Raw genomic sequence first — 26,011 nt, 5'->3', positions numbered from 1 at the left:
GTCCCCTCGGTCTCCCCCGGTGCCCAGCCCTTCCCCAAAGCTGTGCGATGGGTGCTCGAGGGGAAGGCGGTGGTCGGCCAGGCCGTGGCTGAAATGTTACTGCGGGTAGCAATTCAGCTGATCTGCCCAGGGGGAGAGGACAACTATCCCTGTGTGCGTGTGGCCAGCGTGTGCTAGGATGCTCTAGAAACTGGAAATGACTGAGTAAAGGTGCTGGGGCACTTAAGTAAAATATCTAAATAAATCTTTAATATTTCTAATTGCAAATGTACATAAATTGCACGGCCACATCATTTCTTTGAACACCAACAACTTTCTCTGTACATTATTACATAGTTTAAAAGGAGCTGAAGGAGATTCAGCAAACACTTCCACTTTGCTTTTTTTTTGTTTTTAAACATACTTACAAAAAAAATTTGTTTTTCTTTATAAGAGGATATAAAACATAGCGACTGCTTATCAGGAACAAGTATCAGCCTAAGCAGATATACAGAGAGAGGTATATCTTAAGACACAGTGATGTATGATAAAGGAATATGTGAACATGGAGACTGCACTCTGGGGTACTGGTAGCTGATGCAGAACCACATGGCATTTACAGCAATGTCGCAGCTCAGGTGATCTGTGGAAAGTCAATGCTTGAATGTGACACCCCTTTTCAAAGCGTGGTTGTTTCCGAATATTGTGCAACGCCCTCAAGATTGGATTTGGTTTGTAAAGCCCATGAGCTGCACGTTAGCGTGCTGCTGTCGTCCTCCCTCTCCCCCCATGTGTAATTCTCCCCACGGGAAAAGAAAAAGGCAAGAGTTATCTGCGCAGGGCGAGCGCGGGGCTTGGCGGGACTCAGAGCAGGGCAGGTGCCGCGCGTCCAAGCCTCGTGGCTAAGCAGTCTCCTCCGAAATCGCCCTGAAGAGGAAGAGACCTGCTTGGAGATGGGCATGCCCTTCCTGGGGCCAGGTCAGGGATCTCCTTACAGGGAGAGGCCGCGGTGCTGCACGGGAGTCCTCCCGCCTACCCCAGGGACAGCGGCACAGTTGTTCCCTTTGGATTTTCTGCGTCACGCTCTCCAGGCAAAGCTACTTGCTACGGACAGGGCAGTGACCTCGGTGGAGCTGCCGGACACCGCTGGTCATGGGTGCTGCTGTCAGAAAGGGGTCGTCTCCCGGGGCTGCTCCCCTGCCCTGGGACTGCGGGGGGAAGGAGCCCCTTGCAGATCAGTTCTGGGAGCCTCACCGTGTGGCTGCCCTGGCCGAACGCACCGGTGCATTCGCCATCCCCTGTGACTAAAAATCCTCTCCTTTTTCATCACAGACCAGACCTCAGTGTGTTTTCTATTGCATCTGGATATAGACATCAGGAACAGGGAAAAGCCTGTGAGTGCTCTAAGCTTTGGAAATGATTATTTGCTGATTGCTTTCCTAGGAGAGCCTGTGATGCCTCTCTCAGGTCCACCAAGTCCCTTCTCCTTTAGGAATATTCGTAGTAGCAGAACCCGAGTCCTGCACCCTGCAGCAACCTACGGGGCTGGCTGCCAGGCCAGAGGATTCAGCGTGTTCTCACAGTGCAATCAGTGCTTTACAACTGCAAAAGCAGAAAACAAAACCAACCAGACTCAAATGACAATGCAGAGTGACACCAAACTCTTTGGATGGCGGCAGGATTTGCTTAAAGTGGTGCAAAAGGGGCTGGTGACTACACTGTAGTATTAGTTGGCATGGGGAAGGACGTCGGTCCCTCCGACCTGTTGGCACTGAAGCCATAATCGATGGTACTCACAGGCCGCAGAGACCTTGGGATACTGGTCAGTCCATTTCATCCCCCTTCACACAAAACGTCGCTCATTTTTTTCCGAAGTGTTCACTACAGTTTAACAAAACCCCAAATCAAAACTCTTAAAACAGAATCCTTGAGGTGGACCAAAGCCAAATCTGGGTCCCTGGCTCCTCTCCCTTCCCTTGCCCTCAGATCCCCAAAGGGAGGAGGCTGCAATCATGATCTGCGTCTGGATCCAGATTTGCTGGTTTGAGGCCACCTCTCCAAAACAGCAGTGAGATACAGCCAAATCCTGACCAAATAAGCAGCACCAGAAGTAAGTTACTATATACAACTGTTAGTGAGATAGATACGTTACAGTAAACACTGAAAACATTTACAAAAAAATATTAAGACTTGTATTAAGATAAAAATCTGAGTGTGTTGTTGTTTTGTTTACACTTTGACGAGTTTGCACTAGAACAGCCTCTTACTGTAGAACGCGCAAGAACGAAAAAGAAAATGGAGCAGATCACAGAACGGTACGGATAGTGGTTGCTTTGCTCTGGTGCTGCAAGCACCTCTTGGGATCGCCTCTGGTATTGCTACGCCAGGTCCCGGGTCCCAGGCCACGCTGGGCAACCTGGCCACGCTCGCTGGCTCCCTCCTGCTCGCTCACGCACACGCGTGCACACACACACACGCACACACATAGCTAAATGTACAGTTTATAAATAACAGAAACACAAACTGAAGTAACAGTACTGAACGGAGCCTGGATCTTAAAACCTACCCCCAACCCTGTGCAGGAGAGGGGCACATTTAGGTCCAGTTGTTGACAGTTGTGGGGGAAGGACACAGGGACCGGGGGGGGGGGGATCGCTACTGTAACGAGACTTCGTCCTGATTTGAATTTCTTTTCATACTGGCTCAGGAAACTAAGCAACAACTCCAGGAGGTGTTGGCACTGGAACTTTTAGGAGTTTAGTAACTCGTGGTGGAAGGCTTTAAGCGTTCCTGCTATTTCAGCAGAACAATGTGTGTTCAGTAATTTGCAAGTTTGCGGTTAACCAGGAGTTTCTGACAGATCGGGGCAGGGGGAGCAGCGCCTTGGCTTGTGGTTGAGGAGAAGATTAAGATGTACTGTGCTTAGCTTCAGTACTAAACAATTGTTTGGTGGGTGTTTCTTTTTTCCAGCTCTTACGGAGAGCACTGACTGCATCCCAAAATTACTTCCGTGTACGAATGGAAACATGTTGCTGGTGGGGCGCCCGCCCCCGCGCCCTGTTAGCGTTTCCATTCCTCTATGTTACTTCTCTCTTGAAAAACTTCTGTCTCTCGCAACACAAGTATTTTGGAACTCAAAAACAATCAGCTCTAAACAAACATCTCAGGGCAACAGCAGTTTAAAGTAGTCTTTTTGCAGGGTTCTTATAATGGGTTTGACTCTGAGACAATGGCAGATGTAAGTGTACGTACCCAACGCTTCACAGTACCCTGTATATTCCTAACCTGTCTGGGTCGTTCTCCAGTTGTAACCTTGTCAGTGTTGTGAGGTTCTTCAAAGCCATCTGTGCTAGTCTCCAAAATTCAAAGGTGACTGTACTCGTCATAAATACTTAGTTATTACTTTTCTCTGAGGAGCTCCGTTTGGGGTCTGCTGTGCGACTGCACCACTCTGCAGGCGTTGGCGGGGCGTGGAGACCTCAATGCAACACGTTCGCTCCTCCAAGGACCAAGCTGCACCGGGCTTGGCCCAGGGCTTCCAGGGAACAGAAAAACGTTTAGGAAAAAAAAAAGCATCTTTAATTTTGAAAACAACTGCATGTGGAAGAATGCTGTTAATGAGCCTTATGGCTGTGGGGCAGCATGGCAATGCGGAGCTTACTGGCAAACAGTGTCCTGCTCAGGCAGCCTAGGTAGTGTGAGGCTGGAGACGGTACCTAAGCTGTGCAGAGCTCAGTGAACATCCTAGTCCCTTTGACTGTACATTTACGCATGGCAGGAGGAGCTAGGACAGGCGTTGAGCAGTGTATTAAAGTTTAGTGGGAAGAACAGGCAGATGTCCTGTACACTGTACACTGTCATCCATCTCTCAGAGAACTCTCTCTGGCTCTTGGTACGAGTGACCTGCTCTGAGAGTGGGAGTCGTGAAGGACTAACTTAAAAAACACAAACCAACAAACACACCATGGCGGCAGGTCAGCGGCACAATCCCCCGTTAAGGAGGTGACCCCTCCGCTGAGCACAACGTGTCTGAAATGTGCCGAATCTGCGTGTTTCAGCAGTTAGGAAAGTCTAATCCTGGCTTAGGCCTGCACAGTGCTCCTGACAAGGGGGCTTTCGGTGGTGGCTGCTGTTCTTGTTGGTTACTCCCTTATGACCATGTTTTACATTCTTCGAGCCGGTTAATTTCCATGCAGTGCTCATTCCCAATTTAAAGAGGACAGTATTCCAGAAAATGGGATCTTTTTTTTTCTAATGCATACTGTGAAAGAAAAGAAATACAATTACCGATCTTCATGGTTCTTCAGGGCTTTTTCTTGTTTCTTTGTCCGTTTTTCTCCCCAGAAATAGTAAAAACCTCTGCACAGAGCATTACACCCCCATAACGAACCCTCCATCAAGCAAGAAGCTGGCCATTTCACGTAGCCCCTCGCTCCCCCTCTACCACAACGGGCACCAGGAAATCCAGGCCCTGTACCTCATCCACAGCTCGGGGACCGAGCTCAGGCAACATTTACTTTATTCTCTGGCTAGAAATGGGGGGGGGGGGGGGGGATGGGACAGTGCCCTGGGGCTATTGCTTACAAAGACTCTTCCCCTTTACTTGAGAGAGAGCAGAACCAAGTCACCATTCACCAGCTGCCAGCTCCTCCCTCCACTTGCGTGCCAGAGCCTTGGGCTTGCTCTGCTCCCCTGGGCTGCCCGGGGACCCCCAGCAGCCCCAGCCGTGCCCGGCTCCCCTGCCCTGCCACTGGGGTTCCCCACGCAGCACCCCTTTGGCTACCACATCGCACAGAGTGCGCCCTGACCTCTCATCTGGACTGGGCTCCCTATATAGGCGGAGTTAATTAACCACTAATTAGCTGCGTAAATGCCCTGTGGACAGTCACCCGCTGTAAAAGTCAAAGGGCCTCACAAAAGTCACGCAAGGAAAGACGGCTGGGCTCGGCCCGGGGCTCGGGCTTTGCTTTGGGAGAGGGCTGTGCTCCGGGGGGAGCCACAGGAGGAGCGGGCCAAGCTTCGCTGCCATCCCTCGTACGGCTACATCCAGCAGCACACTTTAACTGGACTTACTGGGCCATTGCCTGCTGCAGGCTCTGCCCAGCTCCCATTATTTCGCTTACTGCAATGACAAGGACGTTATTCCTTGCTGGGAGGGGTGACGCATATCCTTTGGGCAGTTTAGAAGGAAAAGGTTACTTTTGTTTAAACATTAAACACTGATTTAAATCCAACAGTGACAGCGATTCTCAAATATATGTTATTTCCTTATGCCACTCATCTCACACTCGATCTTTCCGTCCCCTCAATGTGCTGGCATTAGCATCTCCCACAAAGGCTCAGTCAAGCGCGCCGTCCGCAGTAAGGAGCTGGGTTCTCTGGGGGGAGAGAGCAGCCGTTCTTTGAAGCCGCGGCTCACACCTGCTGCTGCACGGTCTCTCTGGCCAGGCCTCCTCTCCTGCGGCAGCACCCTCCGCGGGTTAACAATTACTGCTGTTTCTGAATTCTCCATTCTCTGTAATCTGCAATTTAGTTGGGTTTGTGGGGGAGATCCCATTACGTGTCTGCATGCTGTACCTCTCTTTCAGCTGAGTAAGGGCACTCATTAACCGTGCGTTGGCAGCATCCAGTGAAGCAATGCGTTTCTCCTGCAAAGGAACGGGCAGAGGGAACAGTCAGAGGAAGCGCATGGAGACCCGGCCCTCTGTGACGCCAGGGCTTGTCCTGCGGCAGCGGCCCAGAGGCCTCTTGCACCAGGACCTTCCTCTTTGGCATTCTTAGGTGTGGGGGTTTTAAGTGCAGGCATTTTTTTAAATCTACTGCTATTAGCAGGGCCACAAATGTATTTTGCCTGTGGAATGTGAACTAAATTCGTTTTAGCATCCTGAACAAAATGGAGATAACATAGTTTCTCCAATTCTTCAGTTACACAGAAATTCATTGTACTGTTTGCTCTAACTGCAGCTGTTACAAAGACGATAAGATTCCTCTTCTAAAACCTAGTGCTCTCCCAAGATAGTTATTCCTGTCAGTGTTTAATTGATTTTGTTAGTGTAAATTAATAGTTTAAACGACTTGTGGCCTCCCAGAATGGCTTTGATGGCAACTCTCACTGATTACAGTATGGCAAGGATGGGAGCACAAGTTTCCACGTTGCAGCCTGCTTCTGCCACTCCTGCGCTTTGCGACACTGCACAAGTCACCATCCTTCTCTGTCTGCCATTAGCAGGAGGGGACAGAACCAACCCGGAGGGGCGCAGCAGTTTGCCTGTGTGTAACTTCGAAGGTCCACATATGAACACGTCCAACAGTGTTGTACAGCCTGAGATGACAAAAAGAGAACAGCGTAGACGGGCTCGCGGGGAGAGCCTCACCTGTAGCACACAGGGTGGCGGGAGACAGGAGAGCCTGTCGAGAGCCGCCGGCAGGCTGCAGGCTGCACCGCTCGCACCTTGCGGACGCCCCTGTGTCTGCCAGGCTTTGCCGGAGTGCAGAAGCAAACATGGTGATTTACTAGCTTTGAACAAATTACTCTACAGAAAAACAGCGATTCTTTTTACAAAGTTACTACTGTCTCATCTCCTTTTTAAATTAGCTGTACAGTAAATTAGTCATGAGTAGTGACTCCCAAGTGATTAATAGGGTTGTTAAGAGTAAGCCTAGAATATACTATCACCTAGCCACAACCTGTAGGAAGGCCTAACTGCTAAGAAGATGCCTCTGCCGAGACAAATTAAAAGATTATCTCTGCCTAGACAAATTAAAAGATTATGGACCGTATTTTCAGATTCTCTTTTTCAAGCATAGTGTTTTGCACGCATCATCTGATGCTCCTCTGCCGTTGTAATCTATAGCAATAACTGAGCTTCCCAATCCTGCAAGCCACAACCCAAAGGCTGAAAAAACATGTTGGCTTTGCTCTGGCCAGGCTTTTTGTTCCTTGTGTCCAGGTCCTGCAAGCATTACTGGAACATGAAGCACCAAGCAAAGCTCCGGGGACCTCAGACTGGGCCAACGAGGATACGATCCTTCCACAAACCGACTGAATTGTGGGCATGATCCTTCCACAAACCGCCACCCCCCACATCCTCTGTGTCGCCGGCCAAGCTCCAAGGCTGGAAACAGCTGTACAAATGCGAATGCTGTGACAATAAATCGCATCCTGCTGAAGGCCGAGCGGCTCCGTCACTGACTGCAGCCTGGTGCTGACTCATCCGCACACACAGCCCCGCCGTGCTTGAGCTGGCCTGCTGCGTGGCGGGGGGGCTGCGCGTTGGCAGCCTCACCCTGAAAAGCGCTGCAGCCCTTGGTATCGGGGCCTCACCTGTGCATCGATAATCTTCTGCTTGGAATCCACGGCAGCCTGCATTTCTGCATGGTCCTTCTTTAACTCCTCCTCAACTGACATCAGTCTGGTAGCCAAACAGACAAGAAAAAAAATTACATTTGTCGGGCTCTGCTAAGCCCAGATATTAGTCTCACACCCGTCTAAATCAACCACCCAGAGTGAACGATACAGATCATGTCCTCGTTTAGTCCTTGACCCCAAGGAAGCAAAGGGGTGACGCACACCTCTGAAGCACATGGGAAGAGATGTGAAATACCAGAGAAGCTGGTCTACAGACGGAATGGGCCTCACATAGCAGCCCCCATCCCCCATACCAGGTCAAACCGTCTCGTCTGAAACTGCAATGCTGAGGCACACGGTGAGATGCTCCCAGGACCCGCAGTTGTGCATTTGAACACAAAGGAGATGCACAGTCGTTGGCACTACCTCTTCTTACACACAAACCAGTCGTTTAGAACCAGTCTTTTTTCTGGCTCTTGCTCTTCTCTAGAGACCTCTACAGCAGACTGTCCCAAAGGTTAAGTGATACAGAACAGTGCAGGCTGACCCACTCATGAGGGCTGATTAAAAGCACAGAGTTGGCTTGGCTCAGGTGGGGGTGATGCTAGCTGCACTGGAACAGTCTACGTCCCCAACAAATGGAAACACTGCATTTGAAGAACATTTTGATTGCTCATGAAGAGAAGAGCAAGCATGCCAGACCCTCTGAGAAGCGGGGCGGGCTGCCAGCTCTCCCCTCCTGAAGTTTTGCCTTTGTGAATCAGGAAAACGTTAGGATTTTCCTTGTCCCCGGTAACACTGATGGGGGACCCAAAGAGTCGGGACTTCAAATCCCCCTCAGGGGCTGTAACCCAGAAGGGCAGAAAGTGAATAAATGCTGGAAAACCCACATGGGAAATGTGCCTGGACCTCCAAAGAACCCGATCCTCCTGAGCAGGGGTCAGCTCTAATGCCAGCCAGGCTGCCTGCCTTACTGTCATCTCCAGCACTCCCACCTCCCCTGTACCTGCTGATGATGCCCTTCATCTGGATCTCCTTATCCTCCTGCTGCCTCCGGAGCCGCTCCTCGCTTTCCTCCAGCCTAGCCTGGTACTCCAGCATCAGCTTCTGTGTTGTCTCCTCCTGGCACTTGAAGCGAGTCTCATACTCCTCCAGCTTCTTGTTGGAGATGCGAAGCTTGTCCTGCAGCACCACTAGGTCCTGCTGGTACTACAGCACGCAAGGACAGACACAGGAGGAGAAAACACATGTGGCATGTTACCTAGTAGGGCTTTGCCCTCGCCAGGGTTTCCCCATAACCCAGTTATGCCCCTCTCCTTGCATTAGACTAGCTGCAAACCCGTGTCAGATAACCCCGCTTGCCGACACCTCCTCTTCAGTCTTCTCCACACTGCGCTAGGAGCGATGCTGCGTTCCGCTGGGCGGGCAGGTCACTGGCAGGTTCAGAGAATGGGTTGTTAGCAGAGTCTGGCATTTCACATGGGGAATGCAGGTTAGAGTGAGTGAATGGCAAGCGCATCTGGCATCTTCCTCACACTAACAGCGCAGGGCTAAACACAGGCAGGAGAAGCTGCACTGGTGGGATTTTGGGTTTACACATGAGCTCTTCAGTCTACAACAACAAACGTGGGCGCTTTGGAGCTGCTGGAAGCCGAGCAGGAGCTGTCAGTGCTGCCTGCCTCCTGCCAGGCTGCAGGCCTGCAGCAGCGACAGACGTAGGCCACTGCCGTCCCGGCACAGAGGGGTCACCCCTCATCAGGCGAGGGCAGCTCGCTGGCGTGAGCGGGGGCAGCGAGCACTACTGCCTTCTGGGACCCAGCATTTTAAACAACGCAATCAGGTGTCAAACCAGGGTTCAATGTGAGAAGAGCTGCTGCGTGAAGCCAAGACCCCACAGTTGTACTCTTCATTCAGATGAAGCTAAAAATCAGCAGCAGAAGAATCACATAAAGCGGTTAAAAAAATTGAGCTTTCTAACGCAGTAAAACTAAGTTCAGCTATTGCAGAAGCACAGCATTCAATACAACTTGCTTTGCTAAAGGAAAATCCAGTGCATATCTGTGCAAAAAACCAAAATAAAACAAAACAAAACTCTGATTTCAAAAAATTATCTTTGGAAATTGTTTTTAAAAAAATCTCAACTGGAATAACCTTAGAATAATTAAAATGCAGTTGATAATTTGACAAGCTGCTTTTAAAGAGTCAGATATGGGAAAAAGACTTCCAGCTGAGTCATGAAGTCTGTTACACAGCTACAAGTGTTATTCATGAACCGACAGAAATGCTCTTAATTGTGTATTGAGTGGGCTACCTGAAAACACGGCCTTCCCTTTGGCCATCGCCACCCGTGTAAGCACTCAAACGATGCCCTTGATTGTGTCCCAGTTGTGAGAGTCCTGCTGGGGGTCTGACCAGTAGATCAGCTCTTTGGAGAGGGGACCGCAGCCAGGCTGCTGCCCGTGGACCGGTCAGCCCGACCCCCAGCTCATGTAAATCCACGTTGCTTTCCTAATATCACTCCACTGACTGACTGGCTGACAGCAGAAGTAACTGCAACAACTCCTAAGGACTGAAAATTTATGATGCTGATGGTCTTCCTAAATTGCCAAAGTATTCGAGCCATGGCAGGCAGATGGGCAGGACCTCTGAGCTCCTTCTGCCTGGGCAGAGACAGGCTCAACAGATCACGCTGTTTTTCCATTAGCAAAGCTTTTACTGCAACGACACGGTTTGCACACGTAACCTGGAGCAATGAAGGAACACAAATGCTCGTACAGTTGCACAGAAGCACTAAGGTCAGACAGAAGGGAGTTGCTTGAACAGGAAAGATTAAATACCTACCCTAGCCTTAAAATAGAAGCAGCGTAAGTGAGCTCAAATGATAGCAGGAGAGGCCTCAGAGACTGAAGGAGTCGCTCCTGTCTCTAGAACACTTGTCTCATTCTTGATTACCATTCATGTCTTACAGTAATGGGGAGAGAGATTATGCTAATGGCGATCTTTAATGTCAGTGACTGATGTGACAGCAACGTAACAAAAGATGCTGCATGGGAATGAGACAGCAGGCTCCTGGGGGCTCCCTCTGAACTTGGGTCAGGGGCCGGTTTGCTACAGTACCGTCAGGGTTTGTAATCCCACCATCGTCTGCCTTGAGCGGGGCCCGTGCTGGTGAGCCCTCCCTGTACAGGATGGGGTGAGCCTGGCACGGCCCGGGGTGCAGCGGCCGCTCAGGCTGGCATGGAAATAGAGCCGCCCCTGTGAGTGCCCACCTGGTAAAAGCTGAGCCCGTTTCACAGGAAAGGGTGCCAGGAAGGGGATGAGTGACAAGGCTTGGCAGGCCCAGTGCCCATACTGGAGGGCCATCTGCCTGCCTGTGGGAGCTGGCAGGAGTGAGCTGGAGAAGGCCAGCACGTATTTCTTAGTGTGTGGTCCTTTGGCATTTCACCTCACTCCAGTTCCTCTGCAACAGCAACGCTTGCCACTGTCGTCTCCATTACAGAGTCGAACGAGCACCGAACCCTTTTTGAAGCCCTTCAATCACCAAATGCAGTGATAACCCAGCGCGTGATGCACCAGCCCGACAACGCCTTCTCTTTGATTTGCTGCCTACTAGCGTCTCTGCTTAGGTGGTAGTCGAGATTTCTACACCTCTGCAAACAAAGTCTGCTAAACATGTACATTTTTCTATGTCAGCTGCTATCTGATCAGTACAGGTCTGTGCATTTACAGGAATACCCAAGCAGCAGAAAGCCAGTAAGAAATGGGCTGCACTCTCACAAAACTCTGCCACGCTTCCCCTGGGTCAGCTGGGGCCCTTGCCTTGTACCTCCCAGTCCCTACGATACCTGCCTTTGGCATTTCACTTGCATCGAACAGGTGACATCCCAAAATGATACAGCACAGCAAAATGAGAACAGGAAGGCTATCGTAACAAAACCAGAAACATGTCTGTGCTGGGAAAACAGGGAAGAGGCTCAGGGAGGGTGATGTCTGCAGTTCTGTGGGACCGGGTGGTAACACGTGGCTGGTGTGACGAAGAGAAGCACATTGAGGAAACATCCCAAATGCTAACTGTGCCCAACTGCAGCGGTCCTGGCAGAGCCAGGCTGCTGAGAAAGCACCTTGCAGAAGCAGCAATCAGCAAAGATGGGATCTTCTCAGCTCTTGACTGCTGTATCGTTATTTCTAACCCTCCTTCTTCACCCCTAGCCAGGCCTACTCTGTCTCTTCCCTGCTTCTCCCACTGAATACGCCAGAACTGAGTTCCTTACAGAGCCCCAGACTGGCCCGGCCCTCGTCTGTGTGACACAGCCACAAGCTCGGGGCAGTGTCACTGCACCACTGAAGTCACCCCAGGCCCCAGTGCTGTCTCTGAGGCCAGAATCTAGACTTAATTTTCAGGTCTGTTTACAGCCTTTTGACATGGAAGCCGCTTCTTGCTACACGTCCCTGTATCTTACTCTCATCTCTTTTACAGGTCTGCTTAATTCACTTTTTAAGTTTTCTCCCCCTGCAGCTGGGGGGAGCAGGAATGGGGGAAGTAACAGGCACTGGCTGGCTTCAGAGTTTGCTGCAGAGCAGCACCAGCACTTGATTCCTGGCTCCTGTTTTTCTTACTTGCTTTCATCAGAGGGTAACGCCAGTCACTGAGCATGTGGAAACCTCCCCAGCCTTCCCCAGAAGTGCCCTGCGAGGCCGAGCAGCCAGGCACAGAGCAAAGTGACGTCCCTCTCTCCTGGGCAGGGATGTGCCACAGAGCCCACCTTGTCCCCAGGGTGCTCAGGTGAACAACATTCAAGGAAATCCTCTCTCTATTTAGAAACTTGTTTCAATCCAATCAGGTTTTACCTTTTCTGCTTGGCTGAGCTCGTCCTTATTCCTGAGCTTATCCCTGTGCTTGGAATCTGGGTCAATGCTTTCATCTTCTAAAAACTGCATGTTCATATTCAAAAGCCAAGCAGCAGTGCGGTCCAGGGCATTGGGGTTCACAGGAGAAGGGGCCTACAATGAAACATACAACCATAACAAAAGAAAAACCTGTAACAGAAATGGTCATGAAGCTGAAGAGAGAGAATTTCCTTCCAAGCAAGCCCTCTCCCATGCTGCTCAAACAGCAACGAACGTGTCTGAGCTACCAGAGCGGTCAGGGCTGGGGGGTAGGAACAACTCCTGTTCTGCACCTCATGTTATTTTAGGTCAAACAGCCTTTGACAGGCTGAATTCTTCCCTGCACCGTCCCCACAGAACAGACACACAGCGGCGTGCCGCAGCGGGGTCCTGCTGGAAGTAACGGGCCCAGGCTTCTGAGCAGCTCCTGTCTCCTCAGGAGGACACGACCTGAGAAGACGCCGAGCTGCGGGCACACAGAGCGGCTTGGCGCGGTATATTCGCTCTGCGAGCTGAGATTTCACTCAACTCTTCAGCCCCTTTTACTGAGCTGTCTTTTTGCTTGCTGTGGAGATTTCGTACAAGATAAAACCAGATCGGCAAACTGAAATGCTACTTTTGGCCATGCAGGTGCCTTCTTGGAAAATAAAGGTTTCTTTTTGGCTGAGACTACGCTTACGATGCTGGAGAGGTCTAAAAGCTCATCTCCAGGTTTGTTCACGCAGCTGTGGGAGCTCCGGGAGCAGTTCTGCGGTCAGTGCGCTAGAGCCACAGCTGCTGCTTTTCAGCCCTGGCCCGGGCAGGGACTGCAAATGGCATTGCCTAAGTGTTTTCCAACCAGCTGACAAGGTTGAGGAAGTGAATCTCCAGCTATTTCCCCTCCATCCTGGCTCATTATAAACTGCAGTAAACAGTTTCTTGGATGAACACAAGGGATCTGGATGACTTGGTCAAGGGAATTCAAGGTGATGAGTCAGACATGTCGGGGACTTTCTCCTTCATTCAAACCTCTGGACAGCAGAGAAACCCAGCTGATGCAAGCAGCAGAAGAGGAGGTTCTGTACTCGGAAGGAGTGGGGACTGGTTTAATCCCCTCACTGGGATTGGGGGCTTTCCCATGCCATCTTCCAGTCTGGTCTTCTACTTCCAAAATTTTAAATCAGAAGTTTCAGACTCAGCTCATGAACATCACTTGCTATAAATCCTCACCCAGCTTTTGGCTTTCTACTTTTTCTTGCATCTCCAGCTCGGGCACGGCACCTGTGGTGGCTGCTCAGAATTGCTGGCTCCAAGGAGCAGTGGCCACCCGTAAAGGCCGCTGGTAGAGGATGTCAATGAACGGAGCTCAGCCCACTGCGCACAGGTCCTTCTGCCTCTTTCTTCCTTCTCTGAAGAAGTAAAAAAGGACATCTGATTTGGCCTGGGACAGTTTGGAAGTCAGTTCACCAGATGAACCTACCGAAGTAGAGGAAGCGCTTCTCGCTGGCAGGAACGAGGTTCATGGACTTCTACTAAAACGGCCACCAAATAGGATTTCTTTGTTCTCAAACAGTATTTAATACCACCAGCTATGAGCAAGCAGTTTCGCTCTGGTTTACAGATGCTGCTAACATAGAAGTAAAATGCGCAGATTAAGGGTAGGAGAGGCATTCTGAGGACTTTGGGTCTTGAGAGAAAATTTGAGAGGACGGTAAGGGAAAGATCTGCAAATGCACCTTGGCCAGGGCTTGCCGAAGGTCACCCGGAGCTCAGGGTTGTCTTTCTGGAAGAAACTCTGCTACCAAACAGGCTGCTGCTGCTTGCAGAGCTCTGTGCCCTCTGCACCTGATGAGTATTGATCCACATTATACAAATGCTGCTACATGCCATGTTTGCTAATGCCAGCGCTTATGAATCAATACCGTATGCACGGAACAGCTCCAGACGGGGCTGATAAAAGAGCCTTCAATGGGCAGCACTGACAAAGGCCTCCACAGCCGCTCTGCACGGGAGAGGCAGTTACACCAACTCTGTTGCTCTTTCAACACCATACTGCTGAAAAGGTGCCTTGCTACTGTGTCTGGGCTGAGATACAGCGAGCTCTTGCCAGTTGTCCACATTCTCTGGGTTTGCATTACTTTTAAAACTCTTCCTTTAGGCACTGAGAGGCCCTACTGTGTTAATTTTCTATAGGCTTAGTTCTGAAATGTAGAATGAATAAATGAACACTAGAAAAACAATTTATCCATGCCAGGAAAACCAGAGGGCCCTGGGTCTGGGACCTACTGCTTTCAATTTTAGCACCACAAATAGCAAAATTTATTTCTGTGCGACCAGCATGCAGTCTGGGACCCGAATCACTGCAGAGCTCTGCGCAGCAGGACTTCACTCTCGGCGGGGAGCAGACTCCTTCCTCACCGCTCTCACCTCCCCAGGTGCCCGTACGGGGGGGTCTCACAGGGCAAACAAACGGGAGTGCCCAGGAGTGCCGGGGCTCCGCTGGGACAGGAGCAGCAGCAGGGAGACTCTTAGTTACAAGAGAAGATTAGTGCCTGGCCCAAGTCTGGGAGATGGCGTGGGGTTGACTATGGGATGGGATGAGAGCCTGGGCATGGAGAGGCAAAGCAGTGACAAGATGGTAGTGCAGGACAGAGGCATGGCTGCCATCGCCCTCGTGTCTCTGCCACCTACTGCCTTGCGGCAGTCACACGCCAACGTGCGATGCAACGGAGGAACGCAGAGAACGAACACTGATCTGTGTCCCCGTCCCTGGAGGGCCTCTGTCTCAGGCCAAGCTGGGTGCAAGAGCCAAGGCACATCCCCACATGTAGTGCCACCACGGGGGTGGCACTGATGCGGTAACTCGGAGCCACAGTGATATCCCCTCCCTTTGTAGCAATCCCCACTGGCCAATTTCTTCTCCAAGTCCACAGGCTGACCCCACCTGGCCCCTTCAACGCCCGGAGCTGGTACAGCCCCCAGACTCACCTGTTTGTGCATCGTGCGCTGCTTCATCTCAGGGCTGTCGCCCTTGGAAGAGGAGGACTGCTGCCGGAGGCGGGCCCCGCTGCCGGGCCAGTCTGGTGAGGAGGACATCATGCTGCCGCTGGAGGGTCGCTGGTACTGAACCGTGTTCAGCAAGGAGGGCGGCGTCCGGCCCCGGGTGACAGGCGGGGGCGGCGGGGGCGGCTGGTCTATCCGCCTCTGCGGTCCCGCGCTGTTCTGCCGTGGCATGGTGGGCTGGCCGCCCTTCTCCGTCAGTGAGAGCTGCCGGCGGGCCAGTTCCCCTGTCCGGCGGGTGAAGTCCTCACTGGCGGTGGGGGCGGCGAAGCCATGCTTGTTGGCCGTCAGCTCCTCGCTGTTGCTGTGGGAGCTGAGCGAGCTGTGGCACTCGGAGCCGGAGTCGCCCAGGCCACGGGGGGAGAGCGGCAGCCCGGCGGCCATCTGGTAGACGGGGTTCTGGAAGGAGAGGGGTGCCAGGAGCTGGGGCCGGCCAGGCGCGCTCTCGCCGCTCGGCGTGGTGGGGGTCTGGCCCACCCGGCGCACGGTGGCCATGCCCGTCACGCTGTTCTGCTGAGTCCGTGTGGTCCATACACCCTGCAACTGCCCAAGGGACGACTGACTGTCATTGAGGGAGTCAGCCGTGCCAGGCGCGTTGGCCCCACTGTCCAAGAGCCGATTGTCCTGCAAGTCCACCATGGACAAACTCTTGCTGCCATTAGACATCTGCACGTCGGGCTCATTGGCCTCTGAGTAACTGGAACTTCGGGCAGGCGAGGGCTGGGCCCCAGCAGACCTTGTGACAAAAAACAAGTCCTTGTTTTCAGGGGTTGGAGATGGTAACCGTGTGAAATCTATCAGACTGCGGGGAAGTCAGTGCATAAGGAAGAGGAGAGGAAAACAAAACAAAAAAGAAGAGTTGTGAATGCTGCACCGGAGCAGGAAAACGAAATCAATCAGAAGAAATCTGCGTGGTGCAGCTGTGCGGGACGGGGACATAACCCTGCCCCTGCGGCAGGGCCGGCCCGGCCAGGGCTGCCCGCGGGAGGGACAGTGCACGGGGAGCGGGGCGGACGGAGGGGTGCAGAGGAGCCCGGGGCCAGCCCCGCGGGAGCAGGCAGGTGTAGGCAGGTGAGCGGGGGGCGTGTGGGTGCGTGGCGAGAGCTGCGCTGTGCAGGAGGCATTCACAGACACGCTCTCGGGGGCTCTGCCTCCCCGGCTGGATCAGCTCATCACGCTGACAGCACGTGCCACCCTTTTTGCTTCCCACTGGCCGTATCCACGCCACTCCCATGTCCCCTGCTCTGTGCCTGGGCATTAAGCTCCTGAGGGCACACTGGCCAGTATTTGTACGGCATGGAGCACCATGGGGGCCTGATCCACACTAGGCCTCTAAGGGGCAGGGAGAGAGCTCTAACAGCAGAGCTAAAGCCCAGGAACTGAAGGTTATCCACTCATTCCTCCTGCCGTAACATACATTCATGCAATATTGATTTCTTGGGGATAGGAAGAAAGAGCTTTGCAGTAGCTTAATGTGAATATACCACTGACCAAAGATGGTGCACTGTAAGCAAGTATTGGGGTGAAAGCATATTGTCAGAGATCCTCCATAGCATTAGATTTAAATAATTGTACCTCACGCTGGGAAGCATTAGAGATGAAAGCTCTGATTAGAGCAAGTCCAGTGCCATTGCTGCCTTTCGTTCCTGATTAACTGTTTAAATATTATGTAGTTTCCACTTACTAACTATTTTACTAGCACAGTCTTTCCATTTGTGTGGGCTCCATTTCATTTTCCACAAACAGAAACATTGTAGGTCTGCAAGAGTCATCCTCCCCATGAATGAAACTCCGTACATAATTAGGCCAAAAAGTATGTTAGGTGACTGTGTCTGTGAATCACTGCTCATCATTAAAAACACCCAGTATTATGAAAACTGGACAGAGTAGACTGGAATTGATTGTTAGGCCTCTACAGCTCAGCAACTCTTAGAGAAATGTCCAGATTTGGATCTCAGCAAATTCAGCACATACCCTGTATCCTACAAAGATGGTTAAGTCCAGTCCTATAAACCTTGCATGCCCAGAGACCTACTGAACTTAATGGTGATACCCATCACTTTGAGGTTAGCATAAATAAACTCTCAAGTCCTCAAAGGATGAACATTTTTCTTCTGCAGCCACATCTCAACAGCTGAGACCAGAACCACTGAGTTCTTGATTTCCCAGACCACATCCCCAGCTTTGGCTCACAAGAGACTCAGGATGGAGCCACGTGCTTGCGCTACCGCCCACAGCTTTGCCTAGATTCAGAGCTGACCTCCATCCAGCATCAGTTCTGCGATCAGAAAGCCTAGTCAATGCATCAGACAACTCCACACTACATCTCGGCCTGCCTGTCCCTGCAGGTGCTCAGGTTTTGGCAGAAGATGAATATTCAGTATTTCCCTGGTCTGTGGCCAGGCCACCTTTTATGCTCTTACCCCGATAAGTCATTCTCTATCACCATTTTCTGTAGCCCCGCAGAGATGCTGTTGCCAGCATTAGGCGTGGATGCAGCGTGATCGGCCGTGACCGAGACCTGCACGCAGGCCGGGTTACTGAGTGCCGAGTTGACATCCCTCAGGATCCGAGGCAGAGGCCCGAGTTTTGTTGCAGTGCCCTGGGCAGAAAAGAGAGCAGAATTACTACCAACACCTTGTATTTCTGCTAGAGAACTGTGGGCTTTGCCAGTTGCTGGACAGTCTCTTCAGTGAATCACATTAGCAATATTCATTTTCTCCATCATTTACGCCCACCGCTGAGGCTATGGGATGTCCCAGAACATGTGGCTTTAGAAACCATTTGCTACTGTGGGGCAGAGGATGCAAGCGTGATTAACAAAGTTCAGATGCAGAAGACGACAACTACAGCCAAGCCTGGTCCAGGTTTCTTGACAAAAATCCTTTTAATTAAAAAGAAACCTTTTGAATCTGCTGGGACAGACAAAATCCCGGTGTTAAGCAGCTCTGCCTTCTCATCCCACCTGCCCCTCCATCCTCACCCCGCCATGACAAACAGCAGAGGAGGGAAAGAGCTATATTCACCTGCCTAAAAGAAGGATGTAAAGAATGAGCTACTTCTGCAGCATGTGCAAAGGCTGGGGAAGTGCTAAGGGTTAATAACAGCTGAGCTGTGCAGAGATAGAGCTCACGGATTGATACCTGCTGGACACGCGGCGCCTATGCCCAGCACCGGCCAACTGCGCTTCCCCCAAAGCCCGCCCCTGCGATCCCCCTGGATACCTGCTCCAGCTGAGAAATGACTTCCCAGAGTAGTGAGTGCAAAGTGGACAGTTCCCGGCCCAGGTCAATGTAGCCTTCAAAGCCAGCTGTGTTTGAGATGGTTTCGGGATTGGAAATCTCCAGTAGGAATCTCTGCATGTTAGTCCATTCATGTTCCAGGAACTGATTCATAAAGGACATGTATTCCTCTTTGCTGCCAAACCTATCAAGACAGCAATATGAATTTCAGCTGAACCCTGTAAACAGAAGTGCAGTCCACAGAACAGGTAGGACATTTGCAGGTAAGAATGCCAGAGCCTTCCCCTGGCATTTGAACCCTTCAAAGCCTTTGGGATCATCGGCTTGCTAGCAGGTACCTGGTACCTCACTGAACATGGAATCGAAATTAACTCCAGCCTAATCCAGCTAAGTCCTCATCAGCATGGGATCTCCGCAGTAGAAATGAGGGTGAAAGCTAGAGAAACAAAGCTGTTATTGGTAAGGGAGTGTATCTTACTGCTGGGTCAGGGCACAGCCTCCAGAACTAGGACCTGTCACTGGAAATAAAGAAATCGTAATATCAAGCACCATCAACTGACTGAAGCCCAGTGAATGATGGTGGTAGGAATCCTGCACTCTCCCCACTCTTCCACGGGCCCTGAAGCTACCTCCAGCCACGCTGGCCGCTGCTGCCCCAGCACGACTGCTCTGGAGATCACCCTGGAGAGCCACACCTGCAGCCGGGCCAGCCCGTTTGTCCCCTCGGGCTTCCTGCAGCCTCCTTCTGCCCTCCGAGCACTCCCCCCAGACCTTGCTCTCAGTTCGATGTCTTATTTAGAGCACAACGGGGAGGGCCTCGCGGTTCAACTGTACCAGCAGCGGCTGGTGCTGTGCCAGCGACAGCGATTCTGCGAGGAGGGGCTCGGCTGTATGCCATCTGCAGGACAGCTCTGCTTGATCACTTTGGCTTGACTAATGTCAGCTTAGTTAAAGAGTCTTTCCTGCAAAGTGCTGAAAATCTGAAAACCCTTTAGTTAGGGATTGGTCAGGAATATAGAGAATTTCTGTCATCTAGTGTAACATGCTTGTATGTCTTCCGGCTCCGTCTGCATGCATGTGTGCGCATTCCTGACTGCGAGCGTGTGTACTAAGCTAGTTTCCAAATCTAAGGAGCTTTAGACAGAAACTGTCCATTCATGTTTCGGAAAGCTCATCATTTTGTTATATCAGAGCTCAGGATAAGTAGCTCAGAGCTGCAGCCAGTGGAAAGATTTTCAGAAATCTCTCGCTTTGTTTCCATCAAACCAATGGGCTTAGTTAGAAATTGATAGTATCTCCATTCTCTTTTCATACCTTCCCCATTCAGACAGCTGCATTTTAATAGCAGGGAAGGTCCCAGAGCTCATGGGAGGGAAAGACCAGCTCCTATATATATAGAGAGAGAGAGGAAGAAAGAGGAAATCGAGCCTGAAGAAAATACAAGGAGGAAAAGGGGAGCACAGCATTGCTGCCATTTGGGTTCTGGTCCTGCTGGTGCCTGTGATGGGAGGTAGGCAGTGCACCGCCGCCAGCCATGCCCCGCACAGCCATCACGGGACAAAGCGCCTGGCTGTGCCGGCACGTTCCTGCTGCCACCCCGCCTGCTCGTCCGTGTGGTCAAAACAGCCTGTGTTCCTGATCATAAACCATGTCCTGTTTTGGAAACTTAAATGACCTCCCTGACCCAACAGCGAGGGAACGGCTCCCAGAGAGACGGGGGGGGGAAAAGCCAACGGGAAACAAACAGGCCCCTTCCATCGAGGAAAGGAGCGGCCCATGTGGGACTCCTGATGCCGGAGCTGCGGCTCTGCCTACGCACCCGGAGTTTCCCCCTCCCGCCCTGCACCCCGGCTTACTTGGCGAAGTTGGCGAGGTTCTGGGTGACCTTGGCAATGAGGGTCAAAGTGCGTGCAGTGCGGTCGTCCGGGTACTCCTGCAGGAGGCTGAAGAGGGACGGGGACATGATGGCCGGACAGAGGAACCGGAGGAATAGGGAGGCACTGATCAGCCGCTCACTGATGTCTGGGCGGCCTCGGTTGCTGCATTCTTGTCTCCATGAGGCAAAAACTTCCTTGAGCTCCCTTGGGAAGACACTGAAACGACAGAAGGACATGCAGGGATGGCAAGTTCAAGGCCAGGGTGTTCAAACTGCCACACGGCAGTAACTAAACATGGTGCGTATCAGCTGCAGGGTGCAACACCCAGACCTGTACAACGGTAGAGCCCTCTCACCCTGCTGATCCACAGCAGCACCGCTACCTACACCAGTCGCAGGCTCTTGTCCCTTTTTTTTGCAGAGTGTCCGTTAGGAGACTCAAACTGCACAGGAAAAAGCAAAGCCGCTCTGTACAGTTGTAAGAGAAGCAGCTTTCATCAGACTGATGTTCCTGGTTGTGCTGGGTGCCAAAAGCCCAGACAACTGGCAAGACAGGTATGAAACAAACTGTGCAAAGCAGCTCATCACAAGTCAGCTGGCTGTGTCACGGGGCACGACGACCTGCGGGGAGGCTCAGCCACCAAGGTGGAGCCTCTCCTGAGGAAACACAGCATCGGGGGACCCCCTCGGCAGACACACCAGCAGTACCAGGGTCACCAGCACAGCTGGTGCTTGGAGGGAGGGCTGTGCAAATTGTAATACTCCTGTTCAAGCACCTGGATCAAATCCCACTGTGACTAGGAGAAACACGGAGCCCCACCAGAGTTACTCCAGCCTTGTAACTTCACAGACTTCAGCCTGGCTGTCCTGGATACCAGAATTTCCCCGGCTCCAGCAGATGCTCGCTGCAGCAGCCCTTATCGCCGGAGAACTTGCTGCCTGTTTCTGCTCAGCCGTCCCCAGCTCCCTGCTCCCACCTTATCCTGTTCCCAGCATGTGTTATTTATTCAGCTGGATACTCCCACCCGCGGGAGCAGGCTGGCAGTGGGTCCCAGCACCCTGCCCGTGCTCTCCTGGGGCCCTGCTACACAGCTCCCCGCCCGCCCTGGAGGCTGCTCTGGCCAGCAACCACCCTCTTTGTTTCAAAACCAGAGCCATTTACTGACAGAGCTGGATGGTACAAAAACAAACCGAAGAGGGGTCAGACTCCATTTTAGGCCATAGATCTCCTTAACAAACAGCCATTTCAGAGGACGGTTTCCCAGTTTTGTTGCAGGGACTATCTGAGGGAAGCAAAGCAATGTCAGCTGGCTCCTCACTGGCCTGTGCCCCTCTTGGGACTGACTGCCCTGCAGCTGAACCTCACACGAGCCGGGAAGAAGAGAAAACCATGGGAGTTGCATGGCCAGAGACACCGTCCGCTGTCCACCAGCAGCAGGAACCAGGTGGGAAGCCCCGAAACAGAGGAGAACTCAGAGCGAAGAACCCGCCCGTGCAGGCTGCCCCTGCGGCAGCAGCGCCAGGCTTCTGGGTGCATACAAGGGTGCTCCTCCTGCTGCCAGCACTCCCGGTCCTCCAGCCTCTGCTTCCCAGGGCTGCAGATACTCACTTCATCAAGCCCAACTGACTGCTCCTCGCCACCGCTGCAGAGTTCAGGACCCGCGGGGTTTGCGGTCTGTCGGAGTGGCACATCCCCTGCAGCCAAACGGCTGTGGCCTCTAGCGCTGCGGCCATTCTGAGCCAGCAGCGCGCACGCTCAGCAGGCAGAGCCTCACCCCTCATTTCATTAATCTGCCAGCTGCAGACCGCACTGCCCGGCCGCACGCCCCAGGCCTGGGGCTGCTGCTGTTAGCCCCAGCCGGCGGGCACCTCACCACGCAGCTCCCACCCCAGCAGCCCGCTCAGCACAGCACTGCTGCATGCAGAGGCCCACGTAGCTGCGCTCCAGGTTTCCAGGAGGTTTCTCTCTCTCCGTCTGACAGTGGTGACATGCCATGGAAGTGCTTGGCAAACGCTGCCATCATGTTCAGCTTCTGCTCCGTGCTGGCTTCATGCTTCACACACATGAGCTTTTACCCTGTGCTTTATAAATAACATTAGCCAATGTCTTTGGCTGGATAAATTCTCCTCTGTCTTTGGCTTGATCCACACAATTGGACAAAGCCCTTTTACTTCATGGTATTTGCTCAGAAACAGGAGAATCCTTTAAGCAATTTAAGGCTTGAATGATCAGGACAGGTTGCACAGTTACTGGGAAGTAAACCCTTGAACATGCATGCACCGGCTGCACGCAGCCCGTGAGTACTGTTCGCTGTCACAGGCTGGGAGACCATAACAGTTTAATTGTGTCACGGCGGATGGAATTCAGTTAGCCGGCTTTATGTGACAAACGGGCCCGTAATTCATTACCCAACTTTCCAGTAACGAGCTTCCACATGCTGAATTTCTGCTTACACTGAAACTTTCCAGATGTCCAAATTATGTCATAATTATAACAATTTTCAGTTATTGTAAAGCTCTTTCCTCTCTCTGACTCTCTCCGGCAGATGAGCAGGCACACTCTGGCACTCTATTTAAAGCAAGATCGTTAGCTGTCAGGGTACCTTGGCCAATCCCAAACACTCATCAGCCCAATTAACCCCCCAGAACTGGTGAGCACAAAGGACCAAGGGGGAACCACGCAGAGCAGCTGCTCCAGCCTTCCTCAGAAAGGCAGGACTGGAGGAACAAACTTCCCATGCATTCCTGACTTTCCTTAGGTCACTTTTCCAGCCTATTTTTAGAGTGACCTTTTAGTGCTGCGTTGGGTATTTTTAGGAAGACATTCATTCAAACAATTATAATCCACTGGTGACTAAAAGGAGCGAATCCCTCCTGGGAGAGCAGGTAAATGCCATTCCTGAGTTATTAATTGGCCCGGGATAAGGTATAGGATACCTGCAAAGAAATCTGCCCTTTGCTTACTTGTGGTAGATAAAGGAAGTCTGAGTGAGCCTCTCGCTGCTTGGTCTCTCCCTCAGCAATATCAAGAAAAGCAATTCCCCTCCTGGGCTTGCAGGAGGGCACACTCAGCAGCCTGGGAGATTGCCTATCATGAGTTTTCAGACCTCAACGCAACAGCTGGGATAGGAGAGAAAACGAGAAATCTTTATTATCAAATACTTCCCTCCTCCAATATTATCCTTAGCTGATGCTTTGCCACAACAGTGTTGCTACTAAATACATTAATAAAAACTAAGCCCAGACTTTTAAGCAGGAAGACTGCAAATCCAGCAGCAAGACAAAAATGATCATTCTCTCATATGATCAGGACAAGAGTCTCTGGGTATGTTAGCAAGAAGCAGAAAGAAAATATTTTTATTTCACCAAGTGAAGAGGGTCACAAGCCCATTTGTTCCCTTTTCAGGTCATCTTTGCAGGCAGCATCTGTAACAGACCCAAGGACTCCTGGCTCCCAGTCCCCAGGGCTGAGCAGCAGGTAACACCACGAGCATGGCCGTGCCTGACAGCCACCGCCACAACAGGATACAACTACCTTACTCCAATCAATTTTGCATATTCAGGCCTGTCCCAGCTAGTTGCAAGAACCTTTACCCTGAGAATAAACAACTAGGAAATGCCTCGAATTGCATACCAGGCCTTGGGCCAAGGAGGCAATGGGCTCCCCATCTCTACCTCAGCAAGCACCCGGGGCTGGGAGAGAGAGGGGTTAACCCAGAGGAATGCAGGATGCTGAGCCAAACAGCAACCCAGGAGTAACAGCATCCTCCTCCCAGGCTCCAGCACTCTGCAACAAGAGAACATCTGCCTAAACAAAAGCTCCCTGTGCTGGTGCAGCTTCCTTGCAGGCAGGAGGAGGGCCACAGACCCTGCCTGCTGCAGAGAGGATTGCAAAACTTCCCCTGATGCTCTGGGGAGGCAGGCAGAGCCTGTCAGTCTGATCCAGACTGAATCGTTACATGGGTAGGAGACCCAGGACATGCGTTTCTGCCCTTTATTCCAGACTTTCATCCACAGTTGGCATCAAGTCCCTCTCTGAATTGGTCACACTGGCAAAGGCATGTCATGTTCCTTGACTCCACTGCCCTGTCCCTCTGTCTGTGCCCCAGTAACCCTTCAGCACCCACTGAAAACAAGCGTGATGGAGGATCGGTGAGGCTGTTGCACCTCCAGAGCAGACACTCCAAATTCTGCCTGAGCAGGAGCTGCTGTTTCACCCCCTGGCCATCCTCACCCTTGCTCCTGGACCACCAGGACTCCCTTAGGGGTTCAGGATGCGGGCAGGGCCCCACAGCTCTCCCCCAAAAGCTCTCTGACAAGCTGCCGGTCAGCACAGCTAAGGGACAGGTACCAACAGCCTGAAGATGGACTGCTGCCACCCTTGTCCCCTGCAGCTGTACCGCCTCTGCGCTAGCCGAGGGCACACGGAGGGGAGCGACACTCGCGGGATACCAACCAGTAGGAGTTGATGATTTTGCAGAAGGCCAGCTCACAGCACATTTTCAGGTTGCTCTGATGTTCAGGAAGGTCCGAAGACGAACACTTGCTGGGATCCACCTCACAATTTTCATCTGATTCGTACAGTGCCTTGATAAATTCCCCTGTAAAACAGACAGTCGGTGATGGGTTTTGGAGACATGAGAGACGCAGCCTTCAAGCAATTCTGTTCGTAAGCCCCAGTGCCCGAGCAGTTACCCTGCGCCCCGTCACACTGGCTGAACAGAAGCTGGGTATGAGCGCAGGCGGCGGTGGCTCCCAGGGCGGCTGTGCCCCAGCCAGCTCTCGAGATCTCCAAGGGGACCCAGGTGCAGCCGGCACTGCCTTGGGAGCTCACAAAACAGCACAGCACACCCTGCAGAAGGGCACCCGGACTCCCGACGAGCATGTTTCATCCCTCCTCCCCAGCTGGCAGCTCTGTGGCTATGGGCTATTGCATCAGAACTGTGCTGCCAGAACAGCCGCCTCCTCAGCCTGCCTTGACCCCCCATTACACCGGTTCCAGAGACGCTCCCTCGGGCTAATCCAGTAGGAAGTACGCTGGCAAGTTCTGTAATTATTTGTAGGATGGCCTGCTACTGCCCTGGTGCTAACAAGCCAGTGTGATTCACAGGAGAAACAGGTAATTAAAGGAAAGAAACAATTCACTTGGTTTATTTTGAGTTGAACATCACACAAAATTAAATTAAAATATTTCTCTGAGCCTCCCTGCACTCCTGTTTGCTGCCTGGCTGCTCCTCACCCTTGCAGAGGCTCACACTGTGGGCCTGCTCCGCCAGCTCCTCGCCTTCGTGCCCCCTTCCGCCCCGGGGTACCCGGGCACAGACCCCTGCCGCCCGGGCTGCGGGTGCTTCCCACCGCCTGGACACGCGTCCTCGCCAGCTGGGGGGGGCAGTGGTCCATCCCCGTTAGCACACAGCCATGGCTGGGGACACCGGGGGACGGGATAACCGGGATTAAGTGGCAGTGTTTAGCTAGGGACCTGCAGGGCCAGATGACATTCTGGGAGAAAGGTTTGCCTTGGTTTTCCTCTAATTCCAGTTGGTTTGCTCATCTCCTAACTCCTGACCGTCTTGGATTTTCCCAACCTCCTGTTTTTTGCCTCCTCTAGTCTGCATTCCTCCCCTATGCCAAACCAGATTT

The 26,011-nt window shown here is 52.2% G+C and overlaps 1 protein-coding gene across 16 annotated transcripts in view; it reads right to left on the bottom strand.

Moving 5' to 3' along the window:
* Positions 1 to 227: 227 nt before the first annotated feature.
* DAB2IP (DAB2 interacting protein) overlaps positions 228 to 26,011 on the bottom strand; it is a 212,866-nt gene continuing 187,082 nt past the window's right edge. For 12 of the 16 annotated variants that reach the window (XM_087753427.1, XM_087753434.1, XM_087753430.1 and 9 more), the window contains 9 exons: positions 24,828 to 24,972; positions 20,352 to 20,588; positions 18,478 to 18,679; positions 17,677 to 17,855; positions 15,182 to 16,055; positions 12,176 to 12,328; positions 8,334 to 8,536; positions 7,304 to 7,391; positions 228 to 5,627 (listed from right to left, as the gene is read on the bottom strand). In XM_087753427.1, coding sequence (XP_087609553.1) covers positions 5,460 to 5,627; positions 7,304 to 7,391; positions 8,334 to 8,536; positions 12,176 to 12,328; positions 15,182 to 16,055; positions 17,677 to 17,855; positions 18,478 to 18,679; positions 20,352 to 20,588; positions 24,828 to 24,972 — 2,249 coding nt within the window. In that variant the 3' untranslated portion in view covers positions 228 to 5,459. The remainder of the gene's footprint in view (positions 5,628 to 7,303; positions 7,392 to 8,333; positions 8,537 to 12,175; positions 12,329 to 15,181; positions 16,056 to 17,676; positions 17,856 to 18,477; positions 18,680 to 20,351; positions 20,589 to 24,827; positions 24,973 to 26,011) is intronic. The other 4 variants (XR_015703796.1, XM_087753429.1, XM_087753428.1 and 1 more) reach the window with 4 other exon arrangements.

Source organism: Nipponia nippon, unplaced genomic scaffold (assembly GCF_047370975.1).
Source record: "Nipponia nippon isolate SJK-2023a ecotype South Korea unplaced genomic scaffold, ASM4737097v1 scaffold_16, whole genome shotgun sequence".
NCBI lineage: Eukaryota > Metazoa > Chordata > Aves > Pelecaniformes > Threskiornithidae > Nipponia > Nipponia nippon.
The sequence above is the reverse complement of the archived record's forward strand: the minus strand, read 5'-3'. Positions and strand labels throughout refer to the sequence as shown.